General features: G+C 35.7%; 1 protein-coding gene across 50 annotated transcripts in view; it reads right to left on the bottom strand.

Annotated features, from left to right (window-relative positions):
* Window positions 1-4460: 4460 nt before the first annotated feature.
* Window positions 4461-13013, bottom strand: part of slo (calcium-activated potassium channel slo) — a 415764-nt gene continuing 407211 nt past the window's right edge. For all 50 annotated transcript variants that reach the window (XM_067761569.1, XM_067761567.1, XM_067761572.1 and 47 more), the window contains one exon: window positions 4461-12264. In XM_067761569.1, the coding sequence (XP_067617670.1) occupies window positions 12127-12264 (138 nt within the window). In that variant the 3' untranslated portion in view covers window positions 4461-12126. The remainder of the gene's footprint in view (window positions 12265-13013) is intronic.

The raw sequence follows: 13013 nt of genomic DNA, 5'->3' as shown, positions 1-13013 counted from the left end.
GTAGAGCCGCCACTTTGTTGATAGAGAACCGAAAAACTGGTGTGCGAAACGTTAGAAACAGAAAGTGTAGGATGTACCGAAATAAATATTTACGTATGTACATATGTACAAAACAGGAAATCTTTAAACCTTTGGTTTGTTACTGTAATTTTAAGTTTTTAATAAATAAATATATACAACATGTTTATAACTATTTTTTGTGCTGATGTCCTACTGTAGTAGTTTTTAATTTAATTATAGTTTGTGTTTTCGAATTTCTATGTACATATGGATTAGTATTTATGTATGAAATTTGCTTTTGATTTCGATAAATACATTTCAGAATACATACATACATATCATATATGTGTTTTATGTACATGTAAGTATTTAGAATTTTTTTTTTTAAATATTTAATTTATCATTTTAGCGCCTCTATTGCAAAACTCATCAGTGATCAGTGATGAGTCATCACTAACTAAATTTGTCAGCATATTTGTATTACGTATAGGCGACGTATATACATTAGACTGGGCCGATTTTTAACTGATATTGCGCCATCGATTTTTCGATAGGATTTGGGCTCAGGAAAAAAAGTTCCACTACGCATACCCAAAAAATAATTTTCGAGCCTGCGAAATTTCATTTATTTGACTTTTTTCGACTTTGATTTTTAAGGTTTTTTTCATGAACTACTAAAAAACTTTCATTTGATTGTAAAATTTTCATGTATACCCTGTCCGACCCAAAAATGTACGCTAAAAACGTTGTCGATAACAGTTTTTTGAAAAAAAAAACCTTAAAAATCAAAGTCGAAATAAAGTAAAAAAAAAAAAAATGAAATTTCGCAGGCTCGCAAAATTATTTTTTTGGGTATGCGTAGTGGAACTTCTTTTCCCTGAGCCCAAATCCTATCGAAAAATCGATTGCGCGATATCGGTTAACGTTCGTCCATACAAATCGACCCACCCTAATATACATATTTCTGCAGCTCATTATACGCTTTGTTTTATATTTTTAGATCATACGAGTTTATGTAGGATCTCGATTTAAAATTTATTTTATTTATTTCTTATTTTTACTTTATTTCGTTTATCTACAAAATTTGGTGTTGATTGTTGTTTGACTTGTAGTTTTCAGTAGGTTGTATAGTTGTTGTTTTATTTTTGTTCTTGTTTTTTTCTTTTCGGTTTTCAAATTCCTTTGTTTAATGTGTAGCTAACCTCACTAATGGTTCCCAGTTGCTTACGTCACACCATTTGACTTCGTTTTAAATGATTTGTGTTTTTTTTGAAGAATTTTCGTCGATAATGAAACTCAAAAATGGCGACGAAGATTAAATGAATGTTAACGTTTGACGTAAATATTAATGCTGTTATTATTAGATTAAAATGAACAGATGTTAAGTTGAAATAAATATCGTTTAATTGAAATGTGCATTCCTTTATTTTTCATTCATAAATGTGCAATTTCTCCAAATACTTAGATGACGTCCACTGTACAAACTTTGAAGTGCGCAATGAAATGTCAAAAACAAAATTAATAAAAGAAGGCAATTGAGTTTTAATTTTTGTGAGTTGAGGACTTTTTTTTCCAACTTAAGTGTAATACATGCGTGTAATACATGCGACGCCCAGGGTTAGTGCACCAAAACAAGCGAGATTTGTTATTTGTCAAATACTGAAAGGTATTCAAGCTGATGTTTAAAATTGTGCTCATTACAATCGCCTATTCAGGCCTAAATCGAACCCTAATGAAACGAACAAATAAAACAAAGAGTAAATATAAAAAAAACAGCTGACTCAGGCTCTACTTCTCGTACTATACTTTTCTTCTATTGTAGTTATTATAGCTGTAATTAGCCCTGGCATGTGAAAATTTCATGTGATCTTTCTAGAGCAACATTGTGAATTCATACAAGTGGCGAATGTTTGAAGAAAACGTTCACAATAGTAAACAGCATTGTGAATCAAACTAAGTGTGATATCTTATCTGTCAACTGCCTAACAGGATGTTCAATATGGCTACTTATTAGCGTTTTGACAGGGTGTTCAATATGGCGGCGCATAGGGCCGGCTATCTTCAGCGGGTGATAGAAAGAGATACAGAATGAGACAGCGATAGTCAACTACAAATCAGGTGATGCAATCCCTTTGGAATTTTGACGTTTATGCAGAAGATATAACACTTAGTTTAATTCACAATGGTAAACAGCCTCGATCACCTGTCTAATCGCTGATCGATTACTTAAATTATTTTCTCAGTAGTGTTTTTCAAATCGTTTTGTAGGCGACTGGTACATTGCATTATTTATATATTATAAAATGTTTGCTTATCTGGATGCTCATATTTTCTCTATTAACTAGGTTTTAAAAATGAATATCAATTTGTAGTCTCATTTTCTGTAAAAGAAAAGTTGGTTTGAAGCACAAATGGGCAATTCATGGCACTTCAATTTATGAACCGCAAGCAAAAAACAAACCTTTCTTCCATTCTCTGGCCATTCGCGACAGCCGTTCTCCCTGTCAGCAATTACTTGACAGGTAGGTATGGCAATGGAGGAATACAAAGACTTTTCACTTGTATGAATTCACAATGTAGAGTACCATCGACTAAGTAGATAAAGTCGATTCAAATGCTGTGAGGGCAAAGAGTTAAAGTAGAATCGATATTTTGCGTTTCTCAAGAGCTGTATATTTAGCTTAGGAAAATTTTACAAATAAAACTTTTCCTCCGCATTTCTTGAACGGCGTTTAAACTAAATTTTGCATTTCCTGATAGATGGATAACAAATACATTGAGGGAGCTGAAACTTTCAGGTTTTCGAACAAGATAGAAGCGATAGAAAGTGCGCTTTCTCCTCACATCTTAACATGGTATAAAAAAGAAGGCAGTTCAACTTACAAATTTTTGAAGTATTTGGCGATTTTTGGAGTTTCATAATGTTTGTTGTTTTGCTAGAAGCGTTGCCATACCGTAACTGTTTAAGGCAAAATTGTGTTTTTTTGGGATGGTGATTTCTTTCGGGATGAAAGCGCAATGGTCATCTGAGAAATAGTAATATGCTTAAGCATAGAATCCGGTAACACATGCAATTTTATTGAAACATAGTGGATAATGTCTCATATATTGGTTAATTGCTCATATCTTTATAGCAGCGTGATGCCAGGACAGAAAAAAATGCACGAAAAACCCTGTTATTCTAGCATGGCTGTTTAGGCAGGATGCCCAACTCTGCCTCAAAAACTTAATAAATACCTTCTTTTCTAAGCTGATATTTCGTATTAAAATATTTGTATTTTTATAAAACGCATGCGGCTGTGAAAGTAATTGTGTCGTATCCGTTAATATTATATAATATTAGAAAAATTTGTAACATTTTTCAATCTGGTAGCTTGTTTTTGGTGAAATTGTCATTGTCCCCCCAAAAGTCAAGTGGCTAATGTTACATTGAATGGAACTACCACCATTTTTGGCATCATGCATCTTAAAACTGAAAAAAAAAATATATATTTTGTAAACTTAAATTTTTTTTGAAAAAGTAATAAGTCTACTACGATTCAGTCTGGTTCTAACCCATTGTACAGGTCTACAAGTAGGATATGTAGCAGCACGCACATACACAGCCACGCTCACCTGATAAAATGCTTGTTCTCGTTCGTTTTTTTTGTGGATTCTATTTGGCACTGTTGTACTTCTTAGGACAAAAAAAAGTTTAGTAGCTGCTATCGAAAACTGCTTAAAATTTTTTTTTCTTATATTACAAAGAAATATACTTATTTACTTTCAAACGAGCACTTAATTACATCTCTCTTTAATAACCATATATTGTGGACAATTTTAATTAACAAATTGTGATACTTTATTACCGGGGACGATTGCTAAAACACGACCAAAACCGTCGGGGGAGTTATTAACAGACGCGTTTTGGCCTCGCTTCCAATAATTCGAATACTTTTTCTCTTCGGACTATTGACAACAGGACAAAACGCGTCTATTCATTTTTCTTTCCGCTTTTTTGGACGGGTTATTGCAGTCGACCTCGGTTTCAAACTGTTTTTCGCGGAGAACTTTTGAACGGGTAGAAAAACTTAACTCACGTGTTTGTATTCTTAATTCTGAAATAACTACGTGTCCTCAGATACCCCAATTGAAGACTTTTTTATAATTTTCTGAAGGACCCATATGGGTGCACTTAAAATTTCCTACTAAATTCGTTCAAAAAAATTTTCCATCACAGCAACCCATATCTGATATTCCGATCCCTTTTTTGCTTCCCTGTGTCGCTTTCGACGAAGCAACCCCGGTAATTTTGACACTTCGTTCAGTGTCAAAACTCATGTTCCACGCAGGTTCCACTGGGTTCCACGCTAGTTTGACACTGACCGAAGTGTCAAACTGCCGTGTGTTAGAAAGGGAAAGAAATTGTTTCCCTCTCATACATATCATACTTGTAAACCTGTACAATGGTTCTAACCCTGATGACGCAATTACGTGTAATTATATATAATGCATACAAGCATACATACCTTCTCGGATTGCCAAACAGTACAGTACTCGTATGAATATATTTCGTTTGGTGCATGAAGTGCTCATGAGTAATTGAAATGTTTGGTGCGTTTCGAATTCGGTGCATAAACAAGTAGTGAACGAAATCATGAGGTTGCGAGGTTGTGTGAGGGTGTTCAAAATTGTTTTTTTTGTCATTTTATTATTAATGGAGTGAATTGAGTGCAAAAAATGCGAGTTGATGTGAGTTTTATTTTTGAGGTTTGCGGGAGCTGGGAGCATGTGGTGCGGTAAGCTACGACTAAAAAACCCTTGTATTTTTTTAGAAAAAAGAAAGAATTATCAAATCGTCCAATATTCCTGGGTACTTTAATATACCAATGGGGATTAAGTTTTACTCTTAAGGCAAATTTAAGACGTATGCGACTTTAATGCAAATTTGGTACAGTTTGCTGAGATTTTAGATACTGTTGTGCGTTAGTTTTGAATTATTTTGAAAGGAATTATAGAATGGTTTAAGACTAATTTTCGAAAATATTTTGAAAAATCAAACGAAATTAAATGCGTGCTAAAATTAAAAATAGAAAATAAAATACAAATAATTTTTATGTGCGTTTTAGAAAAAATTTACGTTGGATAGATAGACACATAAAACTATTTCTAAAACAAAAAATACGATTTAGTAAACCTAAAACCTTTAGGCCAAATAAATCAATAAAAACATATTTAAATTGTTTTGAAATAAAAATATTTTATTTTAAATTTTTTAATGATTTTTCACACAAAAGAGCTTTTTACTCTCATTGACTTGGAGATCTTCCAGTTGGTATTAGTTTTAGTACGCTGATTATTGATTTTAGCTGAAAATCATAAATAATATACATTACTCTAACATGAAAGTTTTGAAAATAGCAAAACTTGTACGCAGTCTTAATCTAGGAATCTGCATTTTAGCTTATATCCCTCTAGATATGCCACAATATATAGTTAAATTAGTGAGGTATTTGGAAAAGTTTGAGTAGAAAAACACTGATTGGGTACATTGATTAATCTTAATAATGTGGTTTGTCGAAACGCCAATCACCATTGATTGATGAGTCCGGTGAACTCAAAAATTTTAGCAGACCACTTGCCTGCAAACGGTAGCGTATGCTTACTTGACTCGAGACCCATATATAGAGGAGGAGATCACAGGTGGCCAGGGGTACTCTGCATTCCCTACAGCCATCTATATTCTGCTCAGAATTAGCCATATGCGGTAGGAGATCCGCGCGACAGTCTCTGAGGCCAGGCATTGCTACACCACCCTCCATGGTACCGCATTTGAACTTAGGTATTTAATGGCCGCTTGACGGCAACCTCCACTTGGAATACGTTGCAGTGATCAGGAAACTTAAACCCATGGCTTACATTAAGCTACTGACGGAAAACACCTCCTCCAACTTCGACCCATTCGTGAACAAGTTAATAAGTCCACTGTCCGGTATAAATTCCTTTCCCCACTCCTCTCTCGAGGGGTTGACTTGTATGTGTGATTCTAGGAGTACTGTAAGTTATACTGACTCTAACAATTTAGTAATATTCGTCGTGACTGCCACTTCATAAAGCGAGTGATCTATTCTTGACGAAAGTCCTCAGCTCTTATACATGGCCCCCTGCAGCAGTACAAGGCAACCGAGGCCCTCTTAGTGCTATCCTTCACATTTGCTCCTCGAGACAGTTTATGCACATATAATATAATTCCCAGATACTTAACCCTATTAGAAATTATCAACAGTATTCCCCCAATAGAGGGCGTTCTGAAAGTGGGAGTCTTGTCTCTCCCCTTAAAAATAATCAGCTTTTCAGGGTTGATTCCCAGTCCACATGAGCAAGCACACCTAGTCACCGAGCCCACATAGCACATCATAATATGGCACAGGGTGTTCAGAAACTTACATCTCACAATAATTGTCCGGTCATCCGCATAGGCCACCTTTCACTTTGCTCCTTCAATGTCAAGAAGCAAATTCTTTTATTATATTTGTCAAAAATCCGATTATGTGACCGTTCTATGAAAAGGTGGCTTATGACTCAAAAAAGAAATTGCGAGAAACAGCTGTTAAAAATAAACAATGCATTTCTTCAGTTTCTTAGTAGTTTTTCTTTTGCATTATGAACAGTCATTCCCAAAAGGCAAAGCACAAACCAGTTTCTGACCGATATTTTGGCTCCATTGCCATCGAAAAAATGCTATCAAAAAATCTGAGGATGCTTCACCAGCCACCAAAGTGGCATCGAAGGAACCAAAGGCTTCATCGCGTTTCATTTGTGCTCTTCTTTCTCTACGTTTTTAGTACACTTCTAAGCAAGTTAGGACTTTCTAGTTTTCACATATACTTTTTCTGAAATGAGAATACTCTTGTAGAGGTAATTCTAACCAGAATCATTGTTAAGTTAAACTAATTTCCGCTAGATAGGTCTCTTTGCGCGCCCAGCCTAGAGAGTTACAAACATACATCATGTAAATTTTTCACAAGCGATTACGGATACACTCATGTTTTCAAGCTTAAAAAAAATATAAATGTAAGGCGCGATAACCTCCGAAGAGATATAAGGCCGAGCTTCTCTTCCAATTTGCGTCGTGCTCCTCTTGATTTTCCCTACAAATTGGCCGGACGGGACCTACATGTTTTATGCCGACTCCGAACGGCATCTGCAAGGCAGATGAGTTTTCACTAAGAGCTTTTCATGGCAGAAATACACTCGGAGCACTTGCCAAACACTGCCGAGGGGCGACCCCGCTTAGAAAAATTTTCTTCTAATTCAAAAACCTTATTTCTAAAATTTTGATGTTGCTTTGTCCGGGGTGTTAACCTAGGGCACACGGTGTGGTAGGCGGAGCACACTACATACCACGGTGGCCGCCGTTTCAAGCTTACAATGTGGAATAAAAATCTTCTCGGCGTTCGATGTTATAATAAATAAGAACAATTTTACACTTAGGAAAACGGGAGAAAATATCACTGGTGAAGAAGATAAGAGTAACGGGCCATAACACTACAATGGAGATGCACAGCGGAAGCAAGGAAATCAAGACGAACAGCGCAACATTTGTTGTCTAGGTAGTAGAATTAGTACTTACTTAATTGGCGCTTAACCGTATAAACGGTTTTGGCCGTCCAACAAGGCGTGCCAGTCGCTCTTTCGCTCCGCGAACAGGCGCCAATTGGTCACAGCAACGGAGTTTAAATCGTTTTCCACCTGGCCCTTCCAACGGAGTGGGAGCCACCCTCTACCTCTGCTTCCATAGGCGGGTTCCGATAGAAACACTTTCTTGGCCGGAGCATCATCTTTCATTCGCATAACATGGCCTAGCCAGCGCAGCCGCTCCGTTTTAATTCGCTGCACTATGTGGATGTCTGCGTATAGCTCGTACACCTCATCAATAAATTTTCTTCGGTACTCGCCATCGCCAACGCGAAGAACTTTCCTCTCGAACACTCCCGAAGCCGCTTCATCTGCTGTTGTCATGGTTCTTGCCTCTGCCCCATATAGCAGGACGGGTACGATAAGTGACTTGTAGAGTATAATTTTCGTTCGCCGAGAGAGGACTTTACTTTCCAATTTCCTACCTAGTCCAAAGTAGCATTTATTGGCAAGATTGATTCTTCGCTAGATTTCAGTGCTGATGTTGTTGCTAGTGTTGATGCTGGTTCCCAAATAAACGAAGTCTTTTACTATTTTGAAATTATGGCTGCCAACAGTAGCGTGGTTACCAAGGCTCGATGACAGCAAGTACTTCGTTTTGTCCTCATTCACCATCAAACCCATCCCGTCGGCGGGAATACCTTTATTAAGCCTTAGCATTACATTCTTGTCCAAAACAGCAACTGTCATAAAATTTTCCTGAATCTGTTCTGGTCTATCTTTCCCAATTTTTTTTTCTATTGTCAATTTTCTATCCTAATAGGGTCTACACGGTGAGTCTGACTCGCGAGTCAGCTTGTGCATGCGTTGAATCGCCGTCAAAATCGAATTCATTCATTTTGACTTGACTCGTGGAAGTCAGAGTCATGCCTGTGTGATTAATACTAAAATATTTTCATTAATACATCGAAACTGACTCTTGACTCTGAGTCACTGTTTTTAAATACTATAAAAAATATTGAAGTAAATTTTAAGTAAATTTTTTTTTAAATAGCTGAAACATTATTCTTGAATTTCATTTTTATTTTCTTGAAACCAATGTCAATAACAAAAACAATTGTATAATTTGCAATTCGAGCATGTCTCGCTAATTAAATACAGATAATAATATGGACATAATAGTGAACAGCGGAAGTACTACTTATAAAAGTAATGCTATAAACCAGGGCTTTTCATTTCATAGCACAAGTGTGCCCTCTCAATTCATACGCATATGATTCGCTCTGTCGTCGTTAATTGAGTTAGTCGCCACTTGTAGTGATGGGTAATGACATTATTTTTTGTGTGTTAACACAGTATCACAGGCACACTTTGCAGTGTTAACACATTGTGTTGACACAATTGTGTTATAACTGATTATCGAAAGTCGATATGAGTGTAGGCACAATATCAGAGCACAGTACTGTGTTACTTACCTCTAACGCCACGTTTGACGCCATTTAGAAGAGTAAATCATGGCAACATTTATCTTCTTTCATACTCCAATTTTTCAAAGACATATCATCTGGTCAAGAGGATAGTAAGTGCCCCTGTGGACACCATTTTTTTATGAAAAATCAAAATAAAATAAAAATTTTGAGAGCGCAGTTAGAATTTCAAAATCTTTTTAAATGTCATTATCCTCTTACCGGTTTTATCTTGTAATATTTGTATCATGTGTATAAATATGTTTTGAGTGAAGTGTCATTGGAAAGCAATACAATCAACACACAAGCACAATGGACTATCTATGCATGTGCACTCTGCATGATCTGAGTGTCATTCTCTGTGCTATATAGGCTGTTACTGTGTTATGAGCATTTACCAGTTTGAGCGGCATTGCACAGTCAGCTTTGTGCCATCGAGTGTGCCACTGTGTTATAAATGAATCGATAAGTGTGCGTGTGCGTGCCGCACATTACTGTGTGTTAACACAATAACACAGCACAGTGCTGTGTTACTCAGCCTTAGCCGCTTGGCACTTGGCGTAGCAACATCAGTAATGGGTATCGGCTGATCGGTATCAAAATATGTATGAATAATTATGCGCGATACATATGACGACGACGATTGCGCTCTCACTAATACAGGCGCACTTTCAATTTTGAAGAGCCCTGCTATAAACCCAATGTTACTAATAAGCTCTTAGGGCGCGCCTATAATTATTCCACACAATTAGGATTAAAAAGCATATAGAATTAGTATGTACCTAAATGGTGAATAAAGGAAAAGCAACAAAAAGGCAACACCAAAAATTGAGCCAGACTTGCTTCACACATATTCTTACTCTCTATCATCAGACGTAAGCGAGACAGCAACGAATAAATACTGTGCACGGCTGTCGCAAAAATGTTAAGGTTCCCTGTGAGAAATATTACCATTGGGAAACGCAACTGGTATGACGGCCGTTCCATATGCAGCTCATCTGCCAAACATGTGTACGTTTTTACCTTTTAGGTATGTTATATTAAATAGCTTTTCACTACAATATGAGTTTTTTAAATTATTTTAACAAAGATTGTAGCAATTTCATTCTGAACTCCTTTTTTTCTGAGCAAAAAAAAAATGTAAAATAATGTAACTTCAGCACTGCAAAAAACTACTATAGAATGTTAAAAAAACTTAGCGAAATAGTAAAAGAATTGGTTTCAATGTATCTTTATGTTTTCATTTCTTTCAGTTTTTTTCAAATTTTTTCTATAAATGCATCCTCTGCACGTTGTAATTTTACCTTTAATTTCCTACAGTGATGCTCATGCTCCCGCTCTCACTAATACACTTCCATTTTAATATTTGCCGACCACTGGAATAAAGGCATCTGCCTTTACACTCGTATAAAGTATGAATGTTGGTGATTTCCAGTTCAATACACAGCTCTCCCGAGAAGCTAGCTGATGGAGAAGTGAAATTCAGAAACATGTCCTAGTAACCATCGCCGTTTGTAAACTTTGTAATTTTTCTCTAATATCAATAACAAAAACAATTGTATAAAGCAATTTGAGCATGTCTAGCTAATTAAATACAGATACCCAAAAAAAAAGATAAAATTGATTGAAAACAGCAAGTCGACTTCAATACCTGGAGGTATTATCCCATAAGTTGATTGCTTCTTCTTGACATTGTCCGAGCAAAGCCTTGATTCAGATATATGTCAGTTAATCGAAATCAATGCAAATTTTTTTTACTTGACATTCTTCTATGTAAGGTGATGGCAATTCAAAAATTTTAAGTTTATCTTTTTCAGTTAATTACAGACAGATAAAAATAAAAGTACACAAATTTGTTGAAAACGCTCTTTTGTGTGCTTATACATATTTACAAAAAACATTTTTACATTTTAAATATATGTATCTATAAAAAAAAAAAAAAAAAAATAATTAAATTAAATACCAAAATATAGCATAAGAACTTACTTAACAAGTCATCGGCTAAATTCTACTTAAATAATAATTTAAATCTACAAGAGTTCAGATATAGCAAGGTGTTTTTTTAATATAAGCTAATTTCAGGTATATAGGTGGAGCTAAGCTATAAAATAGGTCTTTGAGATTCGGATAGGTTGCAAGTGCATTAAATAGTTAAGAATAAACTAAAAACAATTATAATATGAAGTAAAATTAAATTACTTAACAGTTAAATGAAAAAACAAAAACAATAAAAATACTTAATAAGAAAGTAGTAAACATACAATAAAGGATATCATATTTTTTTTTTTCGAAAAATTAACTAGGCATTTTGCGGAATGGTGTGGGAAGCAATCTTTTAACCATTTGAACGATGGATTTTACTTCAACTGATTCATTGAATCAGACATCTGTTGGAGCTTTGTGTTAATTTTAATTTGCAAAGACATTTGCTTAAATTTTTTTTTTAAAATTAAATTTAAAATTTTCACTTTCCTCACACAAACAATTGTAGTGAGTCGTGCATTTGGCGAATGTCTGTGCAAATATAAACGTACAAAATAGCGCATTTACTAGAATAATTATATTATTATTTTAAATTCATCTTGTTTCTGCCAATTTATAATCAATTTTGTAATTATCTGCGGTAGTTTGTTTTTTTCTTTTTAATAATTTTGTGATTTTAACACAACACTTTTCAATCACAAATCACACAAGAAGATTGCGCATGGCGCATGTAAATATTAGATCAGCTGTTTTTTATTTTTTAATTGACTCTTTTCCTTTAGCCCTTTTTTTCTCGCTCTTTTTTTTATTCGCTCGAGAGTCAACTATGATGTAGATGCGCAGAACGAAGCAATTTTGAACTTGTGAATGCGCAATCTGGGTAGGTGATTTGTGCTTTTCAATATTTGTTTGTTAGATTTTGCGTTGCCACGCGTATTATTTTTTGCCATATTTTTTCGATTATTAATTGCCAGAAATACGCTATTTTGTACCCGATCATTAGCTCCATCGTTCAAATGTACGAGTAAGGACCATCAGTTAAGGCGCTACACAGTAACAATCAAGAGTTATCATCCTTGTTTGAACCACCTCCACCGACCCCGGAACCTTGTGTATTAACAGCACGACCGCCAGCTGGCGCACGCACAGCGGCCGGTTTATATTCTAAGCCCGGATCGAATTGCATTAATACGAAAACCTGTAATGAAAAAATTAAACAAATATTTAAATCATTAATTTATACGGCAGTGAGACTTTAATTAACTCTACAAATCAAATCAAAAGGATTCGACTTAGATATGATTTCCAGTTCGAATTTTGACAACAGTTAGGCCCTCACCCTTTCGTGGGAACAAAATTTGTCTAGTAGCATATAAACAATGTCCGACAATTACAAGATTATAAGCGTCAACCCCGCGCTAGTGAGGTTACAGCACATTCGGTGATGGGAACTCTCCAGGTCGATGTCTGTTTATTATTTCTTCAACAAAATTAGGGCTAAAGTGCTAGACCTGGTGTCAGGCCTATGCTTCTATGCGAATAGTGGCTTAAGGGTTGTGTGTAAACGTGAGAGCTTCTTGTAAACGCTTCAAAAGCAGAGAAAGTACTTTGCCCTACCAACAGCTACCTAGACTACCGCTCTGAGCAAAAAGGCAAGAATTTCAATGCCAATAAATTTTTGCGATTATAATTAAAATACTCATTGACTAAACAAACACTCGTTTCGGGATCCCGTCAGGGTTATTTCAGGACATTTTCGGGACATTTCGCTATCATTAGGGGATCCTTCCGGGACCATTTCTGGATGGTTTTCGGGATCCATCCGGGATCCCGTCAGGGTCATTTTGGGGATTTTTCGGGACTATTTCGGGATAATTTGGGGTCCCTTCCGGCATAATTTCTGGATGGTTTTCGGGATCCGTCCGCGATCCCGTCAGGGTTATTTTG

Source organism: Eurosta solidaginis, chromosome 1, assembly GCF_040869045.1.
Source record: "Eurosta solidaginis isolate ZX-2024a chromosome 1, ASM4086904v1, whole genome shotgun sequence".
Taxonomy (NCBI): domain Eukaryota; kingdom Metazoa; phylum Arthropoda; class Insecta; order Diptera; family Tephritidae; genus Eurosta; species Eurosta solidaginis.
Note: the sequence above shows the minus strand (reverse complement) of the source record. Positions and strands in the feature narration are given on the sequence as shown.